This window comes from Vespa mandarinia, chromosome 4 (assembly GCF_050613455.1).
Source record: "Vespa mandarinia isolate Hongniang chromosome 4, ASM5061345v1, whole genome shotgun sequence".
NCBI classification, from domain to species: Eukaryota; Metazoa; Arthropoda; class Insecta; order Hymenoptera; family Vespidae; genus Vespa; species Vespa mandarinia.
This window is the reverse complement of record NC_140813.1, coordinates 2,611,831-2,635,000: the sequence shown is the minus strand read 5'-3', so window position 1 is coordinate 2,635,000 and position 23,170 is coordinate 2,611,831. Positions and strand designations below refer to the sequence as shown.

General features: G+C 34.5%; 1 protein-coding gene across 3 annotated transcripts in view; it reads left to right on the top strand.

Annotated features, from left to right (window-relative positions):
• Positions 1-22,454, top strand: part of LOC118450082 (E3 ubiquitin-protein ligase MIB1-like) — a 149,573-nt gene extending 127,119 nt beyond the window's left edge. Inside the window, exons 1-7 of one of the 3 annotated variants that reach the window (XM_085656448.1) lie at positions 11,033-11,152; positions 19,058-19,277; positions 19,586-19,896; positions 20,157-20,331; positions 20,423-20,624; positions 20,904-21,079; positions 21,295-22,454. In XM_085656448.1, the coding sequence (XP_085512574.1) occupies positions 19,062-19,277; positions 19,586-19,896; positions 20,157-20,331; positions 20,423-20,624; positions 20,904-21,079; positions 21,295-21,435 (1,221 nt within the window). In that variant the 5' untranslated portion in view covers positions 11,033-11,152; positions 19,058-19,061 and the 3' untranslated portion in view covers positions 21,436-22,454. Of the gene's footprint in view, positions 1-11,032; positions 11,153-19,057; positions 19,278-19,585; positions 19,897-20,156; positions 20,332-20,422; positions 20,625-20,903; positions 21,080-21,294 lie in introns of those variants that run through there. The other 2 variants (XM_085656446.1, XM_085656447.1) reach the window with 2 other exon arrangements.
• The last annotated feature ends 716 nt before the right edge of the window (positions 22,455-23,170 follow it).

Sequence of the window (23,170 nt, the reverse complement as noted above, 5' to 3'; positions counted from 1 at the left end):
AATACATTAGTTATATACTAATTTGTAAAAGCTAATAATAAACTTCTTGTTGGATTACAAGACGCTTTAATGCAAACTCACGTTATTTTCACGTTAAAATATTAAAGTCATCGTATGATTATCGTATCGTGTCTGATAGGGGATATGTTAAAATACACGTACTTATATAAATATAATCTTGATTCAAGTACGTTCATTGATCCTTGATTCAACGTGAAAAATGTATTAATGTTATGAAAACATATATCTCAATGACATATGTATATAAGCATACACATGTGCGTATCAATTTAACATTGATTGATATTATCGATCGTTCTCGTGGCTCTCTTCGTTGCCGAATAAAAAAAAAAAAAAAAAAGAAAAAAGAAGGGACGCGAACTTTTGAAAACAAACTTTTCTTCGTACTCCTTTATTCCAACTAACGTTATTCGTATAAGATTTGGATTCGAAAGTGTATTCGTTTTCTTACTTTCTCTCTCTCTCTCTCTCTCTCTCTCTCTCTCTTTCTCTCTCTATCGTATGCGCGAATTACAACGACGTCTCCAGGTTTAAAATAACTGCCACCCGGAGACGAGATGCATTCGCAAGTTGGCGCGTTCCGGTGAGCCGTGCGAAACGCGAGTCTACGCGTTAATACATTTACTATTTTTAGGACGTCCTCCTCTTCGTCGTAGTTCGTTCGTAGTCATCGTCTTCTTCGTCTTCTTCGTACGGCGACGCGACGTATGCGAGAAAGGCGACAGATTAAAAAATAAACGTCTATAAGCGAAACTGCGCCGATTCTTTTCGACGCAGTCTAAGCATTTGAATTAATTAACAAAAGTCCGATCTTGAATGATAACGCGGAGCAAACATTCGGAGTTAGGGTATTTAACTTTGGACGGAAAATAAAATAGAAAGAGAGATAAAGAGATAGATAGATAGAGAGAGAGAGAGAGAGAGAGAGAGAGGGGGGCGGAGAATGTGCTTTCCAGAGAAGATAACTTATAGAAAAGGGAAAGAGAATGCACATTCTATGGCACGTTGCCGATCTCTGAATCTCCAGTTTTATTTTAAAGGTCAAGCAAAAACTAATGAAATAAAAACGGACTAGTAATTATTTTTAAAACTTAATTTACATTTATCAATTTAATACGAAAGTATAATTGTTTTAATTATAATATATTTCCAAACGAAAGATTTGAAAAATAATTTTCACAAAACCCGTGTATCCAACGGTTGTTAATATTACTACGTAATCCACGATATAGATCTTAACATATCTATACCGTAGAAAATTATTACGATAGTTTGAAAAAAAAAAAAAAAAAAAAAAAAGAAATAACTTTCTGTCTCTCTCTCTCTCTCTCTCTCTCTCGCTTTCGCGCTCGTGCTCTTTTGAAGATCTCGCGTGAAAAAAAAAAAAAGAAAAAAAAAAAAGAAAGAAAGGAAAAAAAAAGAAGAATGCAAAAAAGATCTCGGGAATAAGTAAATCCTTTAAAGTTTGTACTTGTCTCTCTGAGAGAAAAAGAAACTGCAAGAGAAATAAAAGAGAAGAAAAATAAAAAATAAGAAAAAGAAATAAAGAAAGAAAGAAAGAAAGAAAGAAAGAAAGAAAGAAAGAGAGAAGGAAGGAAGGAAAAAAAGAATTGGAAAGAATGAAGGAAGAAAAGAAAGAAAGAGTAATAGTAGGATGAAAAGGTTGCGGTGTTACGTGCTAATTACCATTGTTGATTCAAACCACGAGATGGAAACCTCACGAGCAGGCGTTCAAGTGCCATACGACTTTTCTTCCACTTTCGCGCTTCCTTTCGCTTCAAATCCTTCTCTCTCTCTCTCTCTCTCTCTCTCTCTCTTTCTCTTTCTCTATCTCTTTCTCCCTCTCGTTCCCCCTTGTAAAGTCGTGGAGAACGTTTGACTTATTAAGCGCAATCTTGAGACGAGACGAATTTTAACATAAGTTGTAACACTTTCTCTATTCTATCTAACTCCTTCTGTAACACAGACGCCTTCTCTCTCTCTCTCTCTCTCTCTCTCTCTCTCTCTGCTTCCATCTTTTTTATTTTTTTCACTATTTCGATGTTTCTTTTCTTTTCTTTTCTCTTTTTTTTAATTTTCTTTTCATATATATATATATATATATGTTGTATGTATGTGTGTGTATGTATGTATAAAAGAAAAAAGAGGAAAAAAAAGGGAAAAAAAGAAACATGAGACCAAAATCCTCCATCGTGTAAAATTGTTCTTAAATTTCTACGCTTCCAGCTAATAAAAGCTAATTATCTCTGGATTCTCCAACGTTTAATTAAATTCATTTTCAGAATGCAAAAGTGTTTTCTCTCTCTCTCTCTCTCTCTCTCTCTCTCTATCTCTATCTCTCTTACGTATACATATATATATATATATATATATATACATAGAGTCACGTATAAAGATTCTTTGAAATCCTTAAAACGCGAGCAGGTTAGTATCGTGAAAAATCCAAAAGTCGAGGAGAAGTTTCGCGTTTTGCGACGAGGGAAAATATCAAAAGAAAGGTGGAAACATCTCATCGTGTCGGCATCCACTTTGCTTATGGCGGTTAGATATATGTAGAAGGAAACGGTTAGAAAAAGGTTTGGGGTATAACGGAGGGGGGGGAGGGGGGAATAGGGGTGGAAAAAGGAAGGAGTCATAGAGAGAAAGCGTTTCCACGAGAAGAGCTGTGATTCTAGAAGCGGGAAGGAAAACATAACATATAAAAGAGAACACGCGAAGTAAGCCACTTTTCAGGCGCCTAGGAAGCTAGGAAAAGTCTCTCTCTCTCTCTCTCTCTCTCTCTCCCTCTGTCTTTCATTCACATTTGTATTTCATGTGTGTACTTATATGTATATATATATATATATATATATATATATATATATGTGTGTGTTTGTGCGTGAGCATAGACTGGAACGTAGTCGCGCGCCTACGCTCCCACCTTTTTGTCTCCTGACAAATCTCTGGAACTTTATTTCGAGCTTTCTCTTTCTCTCTATCCTTCTCTCTCTCTCTCTCTCTCTCTCTCTCTCTCTCTCTCTCTCTGTCTCTGTCTCTCTTTCTTTCTTTCTAACCAACTAGAAACGTTTCAGTTCCAGAGAGAAGAAAAGAGGTAGATATAAAAGTGGTAGGAAGAGATGAGGGGAATGAGCAGGAGTAAGAAGAGGAGGAGGAGAAGGGCGGGTTAATGCTATTTGTCTCGCGGTTGCTCTCTCCGAGGGAGAAGATCGTTTGAATTCCTCGCGGTGCAAGGAAAAAGCGATACGAAAACTCTTCCCGAATTCTACTAACCCCTCTCTCGCTCTCTCTCTCTCTCTCTCTCTCTCTCTCTCTCTCTCTCTCTCTCTTTCCCTTTCGTTCTTTCTTCTATTCGCTCGCACTCCTTTGCTTCACTCTCTTTTCCTCTCATCTACTTTAACGCGTATCCCTTCGTAACCGCGTAGCGTCGTTTGCTTATCCCATTTTTCCCATTTCCGATCAATCCCCCTTCATCCCCTATGACTTTTCGACGACTGAAAGAACAAAAAAAAAAAAAAAAAGAAAGGAAGAATTAGACAGAGAGAGATAGAGAGTGACAGAGAGAAAGAGAGACAGAGAGAGAAAAAAAATAATGGATTGAATTCGAAGAGGATAATCCATTCGTTAGAAAATTTTACTGAGTATATTTACTTACACTTTAACCAATGCTTTATAATATCCGTTACATTTCATTTGGTATCTTTCTTTGTCTCTATCTTTAAAAAAAGTGGGAGACAGAGAGAGAGAGAGAGAGAGAGAGAGAGAGAGAGTGATCCCTTTGTGATCGAACAGTCTTTTTTTTTTATTTTTTTTTTTTTTTTTTTTTTTTTTTATACCCGATCCCTTCATATTACGATTGAACACATCTTATTCTCGAACTTAACGAGCATGATACTATTGTTTTTAAATAAACTTATTAACTCCTCGTGAGGAATCGTTTGAACGTCGCGAAACTTCTTCGGCGAACGAAAAAAATACAAATCGAATTGCGATTTTCAATTAACGATTCAAACGAAGATAGAACCACGGTCGCGCCGTATCTCTCGATAAAGCTTCATAAAATCGCTCATAAAATCTACCAACGGGTCTGCTTCTCTCTCTCTCTCTCTCTCTCTCTCTCTCTCTCTTTCTATTTTTTCTTCCTTTTTTTTATCCCTGGAGAACTGCCAACAACGAGCTTGGAAGAGCTCGTGAAACTAATGACGTGCCGGATTCGAAACACCGAGTTATTATGGCCATTAAAATCTTTGTTGCAATTGCGTTCGAAAGTTTCTCTTCGAGGACTCTTTCTATCTGTCTTTCTCTCTCTCTCTCTCTCTCTCTCTCTCTCTCTCTTTTTCTCTCATACTCATACTCATTCGAGGAAAAACTGTTTTGTCGCTACAAAAGAGCGAGAATGAGAGCGAAAGAGGAAAAGAGAGAAAATGAGAGAGAGAGAGAGAGAGAGAGAGAGGTGAGAAAGAGAGAGGAGAGTCATAAACGTGTCTTCTGTCATTAAAAAATTTGAAATCGTGCTTTTTTTAAATCTCCTTGGCTACGTGGCTCTTCCGAACATGTTCATCTCGTGCGCTTAATTTACGGTTCATAAAGCGCGAGAGTAGTCGTGCTAATGAAATATAATTGATATCGCGCAAAGAGCACGCACATACACATACACACACATATATATATAAAGAGACAGATAGATAGGTAGAGAGAGAAAGAGAATGAGAGATATCTGCATGTACTTTAATTATAACGAACATAGCAACGTCGTAAATATCGATCAAATCTTTAATTGGTAATTTAATTAATCACTTTGCCAACTAATTTGTGCCAAACACTAACGCTAATGTATATAGATGTGTAAGTACTTACATTACGTACGTACCTTTTTGTCATTCTCATCGTTCTTTCTCTTTATAACGTGTTTGAATTTTGTTAAATATTTATGTTTGTTTTATGAAAATTATATCGACTTACATTACGTACGTACGTTTCTCGTTCTCTTTATAACGTGTTTCAATTTTATTAAATATGTATGTTCGTTTTATGAAAATTATATCGACACGTACGTGATTATCATTGGACTACGAATTAATAAGAAAAAGAGAGAAAAAGAAAAGGAAAAAAAAAAAAAAAGAAAAAAGAAAAAGACAATAATTCTTGAGATTCGAACAAACATCTTTCAAATATATATATATATATATATATATATATATATATATATATATATATATATATTATAATATATATGTATAATCTATTCGATAGATCCTTGTCAGATATATCAATGCAGAATGTCCTTTGAAACTAGAACGATTCATACAATATAAACACATTTTACAAACATCTATAATACAAGATATCGTGACTGTTTCTTAAAACTTTCTAACATATTACGTGTAACTCTTAAGAGGAAAACAACTCGTCCCACTTTTGGATGGAACATTCTTCGTATATTGGAATATATATATATATATATATATATATATATATATATATATATCATGCGATAGCGAAAGAGGAAACATAAGGGAACGAACCGAGCGAAAATTCCATTTTTTACATTTACATTATCCGAGGATAAGAAAGTACCCGATAAAGACTCTCTCACTCTCTTTCTCTCTCTCTTTCTCTTGGACGATGAAATAACGCAAATAGAAAGTCGAGATTCAAACGGAGCGACGCCCTACTGAAATTAAAATAGTACGTCTCAATGTAGGGAGGATTATTTCGTAAGTAGGTATTTTAAGGACTTATTTAACGTTCTCGCGCCTCTTGTAATCCAACTGATAACGTGAGAACCACCGCGTGTTATGCAAAAAGGATTATCGTTTCTCTTTCTCTCCCTTCTCTCTATCTCCCTTTTTCATTTCCTTCTTTTCCTTTTATTTTTTATCATTTTCTTTCCCTTTCTCTAACCTTGTCACTTCGTAAAAATTTTTCTCTCTCTTTCTCTCTCTCTCTCTCTCTCTCTCTCTCTTTCTCTTTCTCTCTCTCGAATTTATATGATATTTGACGATATACGTTAAAAAAAAAAGGAAAAAAACCAAATGAAATAATATTTCATATTTCAGCGTGAAAAAATGGTGAAAAAAAAATATTTCCAACAAAATCGTAGTAACGTTCGTTGGAAATGTCTTTTATGCAATACAATTTTTCTCGATGTTAACGCGTTTGTAATTTCAGTGAAAGATAAAGAGGAGTGACGAGAGATGACGTTGAAATTTAAGAAATTTTTTACCTCTTCTTTCTCCTCTTTTTTTCTTTTTTCTCTTTTTTTCTATTTTTTCCTTTTTTTTTTTTTTTCTTTTTATCCTTTTTTCTCCTTTTATCCGTTTTCTTCGTAAAGAGTATCGGATGAATCAATAAAGTTTCTAGATCTGTGTGTAGAAGATCGTAAGACAATTTTTTTTTAAATCGATCACGTCCCTTCGAAATCATTCGGATTCATTTTTGTCAGTTCGTAAAGCTAAATAAAATTAACTTTTAAAAAGACGAGTCAAACAATTGAATAATCTTATATAAGTAAATTTCGAAAAAGGATGATCATAATTTAGAATCATTTAGGAAATTTTCATTGTCATCTTGGGCTATCTTATTTCGACAAAATTCAAATTTTCACGAGAATTTTTGTAAATTAAAAGTAACAAAGGATAGGAAAAGATTGAGAAAGAGAGAGAGAGAGAGAGAGAGAGAGAGAGAGAGAGAGAGAGAGAGAGAGAGAGAGATAGGGAAAAAGGAAAAGAGATTTGTAATGAAACATTTCTTATATATTTTCGTCTCTTCAAAGGTCATATTTCATTATCAACAAATCAAAGGTTAACGTTCGTATTTCGTTACGATTTCATAAAAAACCTAAACTTGAGAGATATTTATCGAGACAATAGATAAGCATGAATGATTAAACGTTATATATGTACTTATAAATCCACAAACAGTTCGGGAATTTGCGCGGTCATCTTGAAACATTCGTAGGAAAGAATTGTGAAACGATTACGGTCGGAAAAAAGAACTTGGATTCTATCCCATCTTCTTCTTTTTCTTCTTCTTCTTCTTCTTCTTCTTCTTCTTCTTCTTCTTCTTCTTCTTCTTCTTCTATGAGACGAATGACGTAAGATATTGGCGATGGTGCAATGACAACGACGAAGACGATGAAGATTCTTCTCTTAACCGCCCCCCCGCACCTCATCCCACACACACACCTCTTACGAAATGACATAAGTGTTCGATCGTTTAGTGTTGTTACTGAGTTGTTGTTTTTTTCCATGATCGAACGATTAACGAACACGATCTACATGATTTTATCCAATCGATTTAGTATCTTTTTAACGCATTTTCTTTTTTTTCTTTTTTCTTACTATACGAAAGAAAAGAATTATATGTATATTTTGTTTTGTTGTACAAAAGAAGAAAAAAAAAAAAATATATATATATATATATTTTACGTACATTTCTCGTTAATTAATATCTACGTATAGATGTGTTCGCGCGCGCTTGTGTGTGTATATGTGTAGGTATGTATAAAGAAAGAAAAAAAAATGTAAAAAAAAAAAAAAAAAAAAAAAAACGTAGCACTCTGACAAATTGCTATCCCTTTTATTTGCATTTCTGTATTTGATCGTAAATCATTTAAAATGATCGAATTCGTTCCTTTTCATGGAACGTTGGCATACGTTAAACGCGTCCGTCCAAATAAATAAATAAATAAATAAATTCTACTATACCGTACAAACGGGTGTACAAAAGGCGGACCATCCATTTGCATAAAATCGTCGACGGCGAGCGTACTTTTTGCCATGTGTATTCGCCTATAGTTCCGACCCTTTCAAATCATTCTAAACGTTTTTCAATAGATTTATACCAATTCTAAATACATATGTTGGTGAAAAGTAGCTCCGAAGTGTAATCTCGATTAAACAAATACCTACATACGTTTTATATATCGATATACTGACGTAGTGATTGATATTGAACTGATGACGACAAAACTATAATTTAAAGATTTATTCGTATCCGATATACTGTATCAATTTGTCTGATGGATCGAAAAAAGGGGAAGAAAATACAAAAAAAGAAAAAAAAAGAAATATAAAAAGTGCAAATAAAAGAGTTTTCCCGAGGCAGAGAGAAATTGAAAATTTTTCTCGAAATTTTTACGGGAATGTGGATACGTATATTACAAAAAAAAAAAAAAGAAAAAAAAGAAAAAAAAGAAAAAAAATTAACGTACAAGTATTTACCAATCTCAAATGATATAAATTTTGTTCGATATGTCAATAATATTTTTCTAACGTTTTAAATATAGATCTCTCTTTCCCATTATCTATCCATGTCTCTCTCTATCTCTCTGTTTATCTATCTATCTCTATATTTATATCTTTTTTCTGTCATTCACATTTTTTCGATCATTTTTTTGTAATAAAATATTCCCTCGAAATAAAACATTCAGCAAGTTGAAAAATATCAGTCATTTTCCGGATGGGTCTTAAAAGATAAAAAACAAAAAAAAAAAAAAAAAAAAAAAAAAACAAAAAAAAAAAATAAACAAATAAATACATAAATAAAAAGAAAAAAGACAACTCATCCCAAAATTTCCTATTACATATATACAACGTACACGTAATACACGCGGACATCAGTCAAGGTTGTTTTTGTTAAGGCACCCACGCAAAGTCAATCTCAAGCGACATAGTTTTTTCCTCGCGCCTTCTCATTTCTTTTGTTTTTCTCTTTTCTTTTTTTTTTTCTTTTTCTTTTTTTGTTTTCATTTTTTCCTTTTTCTCTCCGAAGATACTTTTACTCTTCGAAAAAAATTACGAATTAATATACTTTTACCCGGGACTCTCGTCATTGCATCTTTGGATTTATGACGAAGGTAGAGAACGAAGAGAAAGAAGAAAGAAAAAAGGAAAAACAAAAGAAAAGAAAGAAAGAAAGAAAAAAGAAAAAGGAACAACAAACGAGAAACTTCGTTCGATAAAGTAAACCTTGATTAAAACTAAAATAATACGATCAAAGCGGATTCTAAAATACCATGAGATTCGCAGGATAGTTCCTTGCGAGCAATAAGAAACGAAGTTCCCTTTGACTTTTGCTTTACCAATAACCAATCGAAGGAACAACGTTTTAAAGGGAGAAAAAAAAAGAGAAAGAAAACGATAAAAGAGTAAAAAAATAAAGGAAAAAAAAAAAAAAAAAAAAAGAAAAAAAAACCCCTTGATCACCCAATGAGAATCGCATCTAAATTCTATTTCTGAACGGATCATTCATTCGTCGATAGATAAAATAAGTTAGCCATCGTTATTTTTGTGGAAAAAAAAAAAAAAAAAAAAAAAGAAAAAAAAATCTCTCGTCGCAGCTGTGACTCTATTTCATATCGGCAACTCCTCGTCGTATCTCCATTTCGATCTTGTGATTTCTATCGGTTCAATATATATATATATATATATGTAGAGAGAGAGAGAGAGAGAGAGAGAGAGAGAGAAAGAGAGAGAGAGAGGGTAACGAGCGAACATCTTTTGTAATAACTTTGAAAAGTCTACAAGACTTGGAAATAATAAATTCTTTTTTAGGACGAACTCTCTTCCCTCTCTTCCCTCTCTCTCTCTCTCTCTCTCTCTCTCTCTCTCTCTCTCTCTCTCTCTCTCTCTCTCTCTCTCTCTCTCTCTCTCTCTCTCGTTTTCTCTCGGTAAGTCGTGGTCGGGTATTGAACGCATAAATTACGCGAGCTTGAGCCAAAGTGGTGCGTTTGAAGTGCTTTCTTGTCGCTTCCCCTTTCCCCTGCTCCCCCCCCTCTTCTTCTTCATCGTCTTCTATTTCTTCTTCCTCGTTCGTCCTACCCTAACACCACTATCTTTCCCTTTTTCCATCCTATCGCAGTATACGGCGACGTTTCATCGACACTGAAGGAACACACTGGTCCTGTGTGTTCCTCCTTGTCGGGGCGCGGCGTTCCGAACGTTCGCTTCACTTCGACGGGAATTCAAACTCACCGCCGCCGCCGGATGGAATTAGTTGGTAGTTGTGATTTAGTTTTCCTACGGTTCACTACTCCCGAACCTCTAGCTACCCTCTTCGTCCTCATCCTAGCCTACCCCCACACTACTACTACCATCACTACTACCGGCACCATCATCACTACTACTATCACTACCCGCTCAACTCCCTTCCCCCTCACCACCCTTCCTGACAAGCCTTTCTGCTGACTGGCGTTGCGGCGACGGCACCTAACCCCTTCGACGTTATCCCCGAGGAATTTCAATTTTCGTCAGGAGGACGAAGAGGAGCAAGCTCTTTCGCGAACAAGGATGCGAGAGAACCATCCTTCTCTTTCTTTCTCTCTCTCTCTCTCTATCTATCTATCTATCTATCTATCTATCTATCTATCTATCTATCTATCTATCTATCTATCTATCTATCTATCTATCTATTTATCTATCTTTTCCTCTTTCTCTCTTTCTCTCTGGCTAACATCAGCAAACGGGCGAGTAGCTCCGAGAGTAAAATCGGAGACGAGCAAAGCGCTTCCCGGGACTCGACGTCTGACAACTCGAAAATTGTAATAAAAGTCGGAATTCTTGGTCCCTTCCTTTCCCTTCGAGCCGACCATGATCGATATTCTTTCTCTCGGTATCCAACTTGAGATATCCTTCTCTTTCTCTTGAGATCTGACTCAAAGTCCAACGGCTATCATCATCGTCCAGTGATAATCCTGAGATCAGGATGTTTCGTAACTCTCGTTCAAGATTAAATGTTATTGTCCTGCAACTAATCAAGAATAGAGTCCTTTGTTATCAATACGTTGCATTTCTTTGTTATTAAAAGTTTTCCTTGCAACGCCAGAATGAATGAAAGTAGTGTATCTGTTTGAAAAGAAAGAAAGAAAGAAAGAAAGAAAAAAAAGGGAGAAAAAAGACAAATCATAAAATTTTCGAACAAAATTTCCTCGCGTCAAAGGAATGCGCACAGAGACAAGGGAACAAAAAAAAAAAAAAAAAAAAAAAGAAAGAAAAAGAAAAAACAAATATTGTTGCAAGCCCGTAACTATCAAGCCTCTCACGTTTCTGTAGATTTTGATATTACGGATCGAAACGAGTTCGCTTTGAATCAATTCAAGCCTTTCTTTCGCTGTTGGATGGGAGTGCCAGAGGTAGGTATGCCGGAAATTACGTCACGATGGCCAACCATTTCTCATGGTTCCAGTATATCGTTTTATTTCTTTCTCTTTTATCCATTTCCTCTCGAGCCTTCTCTCTTTCTCTTTCCCTCTTTCTCTTTCCCTCTTTTTCCTTCCTTCCTACTAGATAGATCGAATGAAGATCGACTCGATTCAGTTTATCGGAATTTAAATGTGGATATTTCGAGCACTACCAATGTCGGATCATCTCTCTCTCTCTCTCTCTCTCTCTCTCTCTCTCTCTCTCTCTCTCCTCCTATTTCCCCTCCCCCACACTTTCTTTCCCAATTGCATACGTAAGAGTGCATCGAATGATCATGATATTTCCACGATGCAGTTTCCATAATCGAGTCCAGCTGTCGACGATAAAGATCTTCATATTTTGATATTTCGAAACTCTTAACCGGTTAAGAATAAATTATTACTATTAGAAATAAAAATTCTTTATGCATGATGAATAAGAAAATATAAATAAATAAAGATGTATGTATATGAAATCAATGAGTTTTCAACGAAGAGAGCAGAAATCTCTTTACGTTTCCATCTATCCTACTTTCTATGTGATCAAGAAAAACATATATATATATATATATATACGCCCACCCCGACTCACACAGAGATACGCCTACACACCAGTACTGTTTGGAAAAGACGGTAAACAAGAAAGAGAGTCGTCGAAAGAAATCGATCGTGCAAACGTCGAGATCGAAAAAAGAGAACGCGAAAAGGAAGAAAATATCCGGTGGTTGAGGATAAGGGAAAGGGATAGCCAAATATTAGAGATCAGAGTTTGGGTTGGGCGAAAAGGAAGAAGGAAAATGGGAAGGGGCTTGGTGGAGGTGGTGATGGTGGGGGTGGTGGTAGTAGGAAAGGGAAGGGAGAGAGAGCCCGCCGGGCTCTCTTGAAATTTATCGCATTTCGTCGTAAAGTAGATGCGCTTCCGGAATTCTATGATCTATGGGTAGGAATGGTGCGTAACTTGTGAGCTATCGCGAAACTATGGCACACCGTTGCGGCGAGCGCAACAACATTTTTTTATTTATTACGACGAATATATGATAGAATAGCTTTCTCTCTCTCTCTCTCTCTCTCTCTCTCTCTCTCTCTCTCTCTCTCTCTCTCTCTCTCTCTCTCTCTCTCTCTCTCTCGTAGAATGCAAATCACCAAGGACCAATTAGAAAGTCTGTGAATGTTTTACGAACGATCTTAATGACTATAGTGTATCGTAGGATAAAATTAATCTTGATCGTAGGAGATAGATAAATAATAGTACAGCGACATTGTGTTTTGAATAGATTCGGAACGGAACGGAATGGAATGAAACGAATTCGAGATCAAAAGACGATTTATGATATCTTTGTGCGAAACAAATTGTCATCGATTCTCCTCTTTCACCTTTTATTTATTTATACGTCTTTGATCGTACGTTCATTTTGTAATAATAAACACTTTGTTATTATTTCAATGGAAAATTTGAAAAAATTATCTACGAGATTTTTTTTTAATAACCTTTTCTCTTTTTTTATATAACATTATATATTACATATATATATATATATATATATATATATATATGCATAGAATATATGAGAAAATACTAGAGAAGATGCACAACGTTTTCCGATCTTTACGCGTGATAAAATCTTTCAATCTTTTTTCTAAGTTGAATCTCGAAATAAAGAGATAAAAAGGATGTGGTAAGATGAACAACGATCATTCGAAAGCTACGAGAGAAATACAGGGAAAGAGAGAGAGAGAGAGAGAGAGAACGAAGTCGAGCGTAAAAAACGTACGTGAAGATTTTACGAATTTTCTCTCTCCTCTCTCTCTCTCTCTCTCTTTTTTTCTCTCTCTCTCTCTCTCTCTCTCTCTCTCTCTTTCTCTCTCTACTTCCTCCTAGAATTCTTTTGAGATTCTTCAGAAAAGAGAACTTGTAGAATACAAAGGGATAGACATTTTGATCGATGAGAAAAGAAAAGTAAGCGATTATTGGAAGCGCACGCGTTTTATATTTGACGTGAGTAAAACGAGAACACGCGAATGTGTCTATTTAAATAAATCGGGTTAAATAAAGAGCGTTTAAAATATACATAGATACGTAGTAATCTATGTATGTATCGTAACTGTACACATGTATATGTACGTAAGATCGTAGAATATTACGATCTTCATGAGATTAAGAAGAGCCACTAAGCGTTTTGCGAAACACTTTAAAGTCAAAGTAAAACATTTCAAAGAAATTATCAGACGTCGATTAAAACAGAGAGGAAAGATATTCTCTCGTTAGTAAAGATATGCATTAAAAATATTTATATTTTATCGTTAACTTACCTAACGTTTCTTTTCTCTCTCTCTCTCTCTCTCTCTCCCTTTCTTTTTATCTCTCTCTTTATCTCTCTCTTTATCTCTCTCTCTCTCTCTCTCTCTCTTTCTCTCTCTCTCTCTTTCTCTTTATCGGAATGACGTGTAGAAATTGAAGTAGAAAACATTAAGGTTCAAATTCGGCCAAAGATGAAAAGAAAAAGAAAACGTTTGATCATGATGAAACTAATGTAAGATCACGATCAAAAACAGTAATGATCCAACGATTCCCTCTCTCTCTCTCTTTCTTTCTCGCGTACGCGTCGGAAACACTTATACGAATAAACTAGAAGTACTCGTATCGGTACTTACGTTCTCCACGCACACACGCACACACACATATATATATATATATATATATAAGAACACAAAGTAGATACATATTACGTATACGAATAAAACTCAAGATAAATTCTTCAATTCTCAATAAAATAATCGACTATTACGAACTGCGTGAGCGAGTCGATTCGATCCTCGAGAAATACAGAAAGAAAGAAAGAAAGAAAGAAAGAAAGAAAGATAGATAGATAGATAGATGGTTAGAGAGAGAGAGAGAGAGAGAGAGAACAAAAAAATCGAACGCATATTCGCGCTTCGATACCTCGAACGTACCATAGATCGTTTTCGTAGTGTCAATTATATTTAGCATGTTGGCACGTGATCTCACTGACTCACCACGGAACACCACGAGCATCTCGTTCTCGATGATCGTCCAAAGAAAGAAAGAGAAGTATAGATAGATAGATAGATAGAGATAGAAGAGAGAGAGAGAGAGAGAGAGAGAGAGGAGATAAGGGGAGGGGGGAGAGGGGAGAAGTTGAAAAGAGATGGAAAGATCGCGCACGAATCCGCTCGATGAATGCCTCGAACGGCTGTCATTGACTCACTAAATGCTCGACATAAACTCACGACTGCGTAACAGCGACGAGTGACCGAGGCCATGATCGATCTTCCTCGATCCTCCTACTGTGATTAATTTCTCGAACATCCGCTCTTTTTTTTTTTTTTTCAATTCTTTTCTTTTTTTTTCTCTCTCTCTCTCTTTTTCTTTTCTTTTTTCTTCGTTTTTTTTTTCAATTTTCTTTTCTCCCTTTTCTTTTTTTCCCCCCTTATATCTTTCCCCTTGCACTTTTTTCAAATGCTAATTTCTTTCTATCACATACTTGTCTTCCTTTCGAACAATTAGAATAACAAATTTTTCCTCTAATTTACTCTTTCATCGCGCATACAATTATAATTGTATTATAATAATACTAATGCATATGTACGTACGACTATATATATATATATATACGTATGTATAGATATGTTTCCACTATATGTTGATCTTTTCTCTCTCTCTCTCTCTCTCTCTCTCTCTATTTATTTATTTATTTATCTATCTATCTTTTCAATTGTTTCTATTAAACATTCACGTTACATACTTTCTTATACGAAATTTTTCAAAGTTAATTGCATTATAATAATAGCTATACTTATGTACATACGAGTATATATACCCTAGGTCTTCACATTATGTTGATTTTCTCTCTTTCTCTCTCTCTCTCTCTCTCTCTCTCTCTCTCTCTCTCTCTCTCTCTCTCTACATATATATATATTTCTCTGTCTCTCTACTCTTCTTTCGTAGATTATTCAACTGTTAACAGATTACGTAGTTTCTGCGAAATTTCGAAATTTTTCAAAGTTAAAATATTCATCGAACTCGTAGAACCGTATCTTGGTACCTTCTCGTGATTTCAAGATTCCCATTCTGCGATAGAAGGGAATACTATGCGCACGAGCGGCTCCTGTTTGTTATTTACTCGGAGTTTCGAGGTAGCAGCTAATGATCCGAATCCGAAGGAGCTTCGGGCTATGGACGACCGTCGCTATGTTGCAAACTTTGATCGCACATCTCCTTCAATACCTACTATCTCGTATCCTCCGGGTACCTCTTTGATGCATCGAGAATATTGTATATATGTATAACTCGGCTACGTCCGAAGATAGAATTAAGTAACAATGAACGTAAACGAAGAAAACTTACAATAACGTAAAATTAACAAGAGAATCATAATCGATATTGAGATATAATATAATGGACATATAATAGAGATATCAGATTGTACAATCCCAGTCGTCGACGTCGTTATATCGACCCTTACATTTTTTTCTTTTTATTTTTTTCCTTTTTTTTTTTTTTTTTTTTTTTATATATTACGATCATTGCCATCATAGAGAAACTAAGTTGACCTACGGGGATCGACGAACTATCATCAAATTTTATGACTTCGCGAACTTGAAACGAGCATTTTCCGTCTATCTCAAATCGTATTAGATCGAGGAATACGTTTCCCTTGGTTTTCTTGCAACCCCGTGTACGTAAGTATAACCGAATTGTATTTCATCGGGGTGAGGGAGGGGGAGGGGAAGATAAAAAACATCACGGAAGAGATAAAGCAGTAAAAAGGAGAAAAGAAAATTAAATGAAAAAAGAAAAAAAAAACAAAGAAATATTCATTATAACGTTACTACTATCTATCACGTTGAGATTGGATCAATGAAATGAAAAATAATTAACTGATTAATTAGATCGATTAGCACGAGAGCGAAAAAGACAAAGAGAGAGATTTTTACGTAAATAATATATAGATAAGTTCTCTCTTCTTTTTTTATTTATTTATTTTTTTTGTTTTTTTTTTTATCTTCCTATAAGTATAAGACCAGTTTTCCCTTCGAGAATATTAACAATGGGAGGAAAGAAAAATATGAGAAAGAAAGACGAGAGAAGACGGAGGAGCGATGTCAAAATAATATGGATCAGAGATATTAATTGTTAATGTGATAACATACATCTGTCTATCTCGATAGACAACGCGTGACCAAACTTGATGAAGGTATGACCAAAGTTTGATAGAAAAAGAAAGAGAGAGAGAGACAGAGAGAGAGAGAGGAAATTAACGGGAAGGGAGAAACGCAAACATAATTGCTAATTGTAAGATAATCGATTTATAGTTATTAACGCAATAATGGCAACATTGGAACTAACCGTTTGCATATTCATGTCGGAAAAGTCGGCTATATCTACTCACGGCCGCCACCCTCTGCGAACTCTCTGAACAACCCTTCAACCCCCAACTCTGCCAACCTTTTGCGGCACGACAACGACAACGACAAACACAACGATGACGACGACACGTTGTTACTATGAACGAAATGCTGTCGTTATGACGCCTACGAAAAAGAAATCCATGAAGAAAAAAAAAAACCCTTCCTCCTCCTCCTCCTCCTCCTCCTTCTCCTTCTACTACTACTAACCTCTAACCCCTACCCTTAAGACTTTTTTCTCCCTTCACCATGGAACCTTGGCCGTATACGTGACTATATACGTGTCGTAAAGGTTTTATAGAGTCGGAGTAATGTTTCTGACTGCATTGTAATCGGAAGGAAATGATGCCTGCGTGAAAACGGGAATGATGCATCGTAATGTCGTGCTAAAGAATTCAATTAAATCATAGGAATAAAATATATAAATATATATATATATATATATATATATATATATGTGTGTGTGTGTGTGTGTGTGTGTGTGTGTGTGTGTGTGTGTGTGTGTGTGTGTAAAGTAATAGAGTATATATAAAATATGAAAAAAAAGTGAGATAGAAAAAGGATAATATATGTACATACGTATGTATTTAAATCTTTGTCTGTTAAAAACAACAATGTCTTGACTTTTTTAGAAGAGACATAAAAAAATATTGATGAATTATTTCTACGACAGATCGTTAGTCATTCTATGTACATATACATGTATACATACATACATACATACATATATATATATATATGTGTGTATATTTATATATTCTAAAGGTCTAGAATTATTTCCAAAAGATGCAACACACACACACACACATACACGCACACATATAATCTTCTTAATCGGCGTGTCGCGATTGAATAAACGTATATATACATGCATACGTATATTCATTCGTATATTCATTCGAGTAAAACACGTGCTCATATAATAGTATGTCAAGCTTCGTGTGTCTCTTGGCTCAGCAGTGTTCCTATGGCCTCCAGGAGGAGGGCTTGTCAAAAGACAGCTGTCTCTCGTCGTAGGAAACCTCAGGGACACAGACACTCTCTCTCTCTCTCTCTTTCTCTCTCTCTCTCTCTCTTTCTCTCTCTCTCTCTCTCTTTCTCTCTCTCTCTCTCTTTTTCTCTCTCCATGGGGTCCACGTTCCAGGATCGTAATTAGAAACGACGATTCTTCTCCCCCTTCTTAGCACGACTCGCCAACTTTTTGTCAGAATGTATTCATCTGTTTAACGTTACTACGAGGATAAATTAAATTGGATATTTATTATTGTCTGTCGTCGTGGTTGTGTACGTCTTAATAAAATATTTCATTAATTAAATGATATTGAAAGTTTTCTTTAAATATAAAAACACCTTGGAATATATTATGAAATTATATTACGATTGAAACCAATCGAGATTCATAATATATTTTCAATTGAGAAAATCGATCGATCAATCGATTGATTGATCGATAACGTGTCTTTCATTTTTATATAAAACTTTATAATATATCTTGAGATCGTAAAATCATTGACATTTTCATATCGCATTATTAATCGTTTACATAATGAACCACGAAACCGCGAGTCGACGAGAGGCACGGATCGATTCTATAAAGCGAATAAACCGCGTGGTTATGGTTATTATAGTACACGCAGTTTTGGTACTAAATAATAATCTTCCAAAATAATCCTATGCGATAACCATGGTTTATGATATTCATTAATTGACAATTGCATCTGTTAATGTTACTACCGATGTGTCACGGATTGCTATATAAACGTAAAATGATTTCAACGTTATCGATATCACAATCGCCCATGATCTGATATATGTATGTATCTATGTATGTATGTATGTATGTATGTATGTATGTACATAGAAGAATATTTATTCCATCTCTACGTGTGAGTGCCTTTCGATGGAATTTATAAAGGACTCGCTAAAGACTTCGTTAGTTGAAAAAAAGAAAAATCTCATTTCCTTGTACGACCCATTATCATTCGCTTCGTTTATTAATCGTAATGTAAATTTGTACTTTTTGAAAATCGTCGAGAAGTTTAGAACGAGAAATGATTTGTCTCTCTCTCTCTCTCTCTCTCCCTCTCTCACTCTCTCTCTCTCTCTCTCTCTCTCTCTCTCTCTCTCTCTCTCTTTTACTTGAGAAAGCAGGACAAAGCTCTTAAGAGGAAGTACGTCGTTGTGCCAACGTAAGAAGACCGTAATTATTTAGCTCGTAACGTTCGCTCTTATGAATTATGAGATTGTTTATAAAGAGGATAAGGATAAAAAGAAAGAAAAAAGAGAGAGAGAGAGAGAGAGAGAGAAAGAAAAAAAGATAGGTCGAGCGATTTTAACGATTAAACGTGTTCCTTTCTTCTTCTTTTTTTTTTTATTTTTTTCTTTTTTTTTTTAAATCTCTATTCCCTCTCTTTTTCTTCATTGTTACAGTGCCATGCGCGTCCTGCTATCGAAATTACCGAGGCCGTGGATCGTCGACGAGAAAAAGGACGATGGATACACGGCTCTTCATCTGGCAGCTCTGAACAATCACGTCGAAGTTGCCGAACAATTGGCGCGCGCTGGAAAAGCCGATCTGGATTTGCAAAATGTGAATTTGCAGACCGCTCTACATCTCGCCGTTGAACGACAGCACACGCAAATTGTTCGAGTACGTATAAGAGGGATATAATAATTCTCTAATAGAAAATAAATTAATAATCGTTAGATAATCCATATATTGAAATTATTTATATCAATAGATTTATATAAATTCATATACGAATTCATATAACGTTATCCGATAAATCCAATCGTTTAATCATACGAAAATTTTTCTTCGAATATATCCCGTGCGCGAACTCGTTTACAATAATAAATAAAGAAATAAATAAATAAACAAATAATTACTTTGCTTATGCATCTGATAGAAATGCAATGATTTTGAAAGTTGAATTTCAATAATTATCATTCTTACAGTTATTGGTAAGAGAAGGTGCGAATTTGAACGTGGCCGATAAGGACGGTGACACGCCCCTTCACGAAGCACTGAGGCATCACACTTTGTCGCAGCTGCGACAGCTGCAGGACGTGCAAGACGTCGGTCGTCTTCTAATGGGTCTTGGTGCTCAGGGTCAGGACAAGAAGAGTAGTTCCTTCATCGCTTGCTTCCTGGCAGCTCATGGTGCCGATCTAGAATTGAAGAATAAAAAGGGCCAAACGCCTCTGGATCTATGTCCCGATCCAAATCTTTGTAAAACTTTGACAACGTGTCACAAAGACAAGGAATCGTCAGTATCATTTTTATCGCACTTTTTCATTTCTATATTTTATTTGATTTTATTGTTTGTTCTTTTTTCCATTATCTTTTTTGTTTTTTCTTTTTTAAATACCAAAAATCAATTTCAATAAAACGATAGCGATAAAAAGGGTAACGAGTAATATAAAAAAAAAAAAAAAAAAAAAAGAAAACAAAGAAAGAAAAAGAAAAAGAATGAAATTTGTGTCCTTCCCCCCCCCCTTCTGACTTCATAAAAATCCTTATTCTTAGGCACGACATCGAAACCGCAGTACCGTCGGCAGCAATCGACGAATGTCTGGTTTGTACCGATGGAAAACGTGAAATGCTCTTCAGTCCGTGCGGACACGTTGCCTGTTGCAACGTTTGCGCACCAAGAGTGAAAAAATGTCTAATCTGTAGGGAAAATATTCTTTCGAAATTGAAGGTAAACGATGATAAGTTAAAAAATTAAAATATTATATATTCCTTCGAGATTTCTTTTAACGATTACGATTATTTATTATTATTGTCCACAGATCGAGGAATGCGTTGTTTGCTCCGATCGCAAGGCCAATATCCTGTTCCGTCCGTGCGGTCACATGTGCGCCTGCGAAAGTTGCGCTGCCTTGATGAAAAAATGTGTTCAATGCAGAACACAAATTCAACATATGGTACCGCTCTCGATTTGCTGCGGTGGAGAAGGTGATGTCACTTACGTTAAGGGGTGCAATGCCTCAGGTACAAAGATCTCGCTTTGGCCAGAGCGTCCTTGCAACCATTATTTCCCATTTTCAAATTAAACTCATTAAATATTTTTATTAAATCTTTAACACAATGATTCGTAACATATACGTTCACCTATATGTAAGATTAGTTTATTTGATATTGTTATATACATATATATATATATATAAAAAAAATAAAGGGAAAAACTTGCCTTATGTCCCTGATAACAAATGCGAAGAAAATCGAGAAAACGTATTAGGATCATCAAACGAATTGATTTTACATTTGAAGGAACCATATCGGAGGTTAAAGCTGACGTAGAAGAAGAACCAGTGCCAATACCGACCGTCAATACCAATACTAATACCAGTGGTGGGGAAGCTCTTTTGATGAACAATGGAAGTCGAGACACGTCTCACAGCGATATTCAAAAGCTTCAACAGCAATTGCAAGATATCAAAGAGCAAGTCAGTCTCTCTTATGTATTTTCTTTGCCGTTCGTTTATAGACTTTTTGAATAAATAATATTTTCTATAGGATTAATCGAGAAAAGATATATATATGTGGGGGGAGGGAATGGGAAGAGGGTGTGATGATGATTTCGGTAACTTTTTTTTTTTTTTTTTTTTTTTTTTAAGAAAAAAAATTTAATCTCTTTTTTTCTCTCTCTCTTTCTTTTCAGACAATGTGTCCCGTTTGTTTGGATCGTTTAAAAAATATGATCTTCCTCTGTGGACATGGAACCTGCCAAATGTGTGGCGATCGTATGTCGGAGTGTCCAATATGCCGCAAAGCCGTAGACAAACGCATTTTGCTCTATTGAAGAGACTGACCGTTAGTTCGAATTAGACTATCGGAATAATAATTATCTAATAACGTAGTAATTCCTTATTGCGCATCATAATAACGCCTGGGATCATAACGACCACGAACTTTCCCATTTCCTGTCATCGCGATGGTCCTATTAATTGCATGTTCATTATTGAGAAGTATGTATACACGATCGTAAAATTTACATTAAAGCGTATGTACACGTCGTATAGGACTTTTAGCGAAGATCCATATGAATAACAAAAAGTATAAATGTGTAGTAAAGAAAAAAGAAAAAAAAGAAAAAAAAGAAAAAGAAAACGTAATACGAAATGCATAACTTTCGACTAATTCAAGTCTTATTAAAAATGTTTATTCGCTTTTTAAATGATGCCATGAATATTAGTAGGATCGAATGTTTACGTAGTATAGTCAATTTGGCATTAAATTTAATAGAGCAATAATAATAATTTGGAGAATTAATTATCGATTTAACATTAATTATTCGTAAAAATAATTAACAAGGAATTTAGGATTTTTATTGATTAATAAAAATCAGAAATAACTTTACTTTTATTATATATATATATATATAAATTAATTAGCGTTAATAACCGTTATTAAATACTTTTAATTAACATAATTTGTACCGGAGGATACATAAACGATTATGTAGGAATAGGTCGCCATGTTTGAATTAATAAGGCTATAATCATCATGTTGTTATTATTCATATGTATGTAGTATTTGTTGTTGATACAAGAGAACTATATACTTAAATAAGAGTACTTCTTATATTACTTAATACTTCCGTATATTAGTAATACGTACAACAACTGCCTTGTTTACATTTTTCATGCTTAATTGTTGACTATCATCATCCATAGATTGAACATTTGAAAAAGAAAAAAAAAAGAAATAATCTTTCTATATCTTACCTGTTAAATGAGAATGTATGATTAGTATGTATGTTCCTAATACACATCACTAATTTGATAAATATAATTTTATGTAAAAAAAAAAAAAGAAAATATCGAAACTATTATATAAAAAAAAAATTTCTTGGTAGATATATTTTATTGCAATTATCCATAAAATACTCTTCAACGTCCATTTATATATATATATATATATATATATATATATATATATATATATTTATGTATATGTGTATACACATACATACACAAATTTATGAATATGCATGCATCAAATTACAAATATTGTTATTATCATAAGAAGAACTTCTTTGTCAAAATAATAACAATTCTTGTTTTACTATAGTAAATTTTGCTATTATATTATAAGTAGAACTTTATAACTAACGTAATACGAAATTATATTAATCAATTGCATTAATAATATAATCAATATTTAGATGAGACTTGTAGAATATCAGAATCATATATAACGATATTATTGTCAGGAATGTGATAATAATTGTCAATGACAAGAAAAGTCTTCTAGTTGACAAAGCTTGTTTTATCGAAACATGTAAACATTATCATTATTTTCAGTATATTTTAATATGTGTTTAGTTTATTATATATATATGGAATTATATAGCGTGATACTACTCCAATATTATGATATTTTAGCAAGATAAATTTCATAAAGAAACAATTAAAATATTGATATGATAATAATGAAAGAGAATTTATGTATGATTTATTCGTTCTTCCATTTTTTTTTCTTTCTTTCTTATAATCTGTTCATATGTTCTTAAAATAATGATTATAGCACAAATA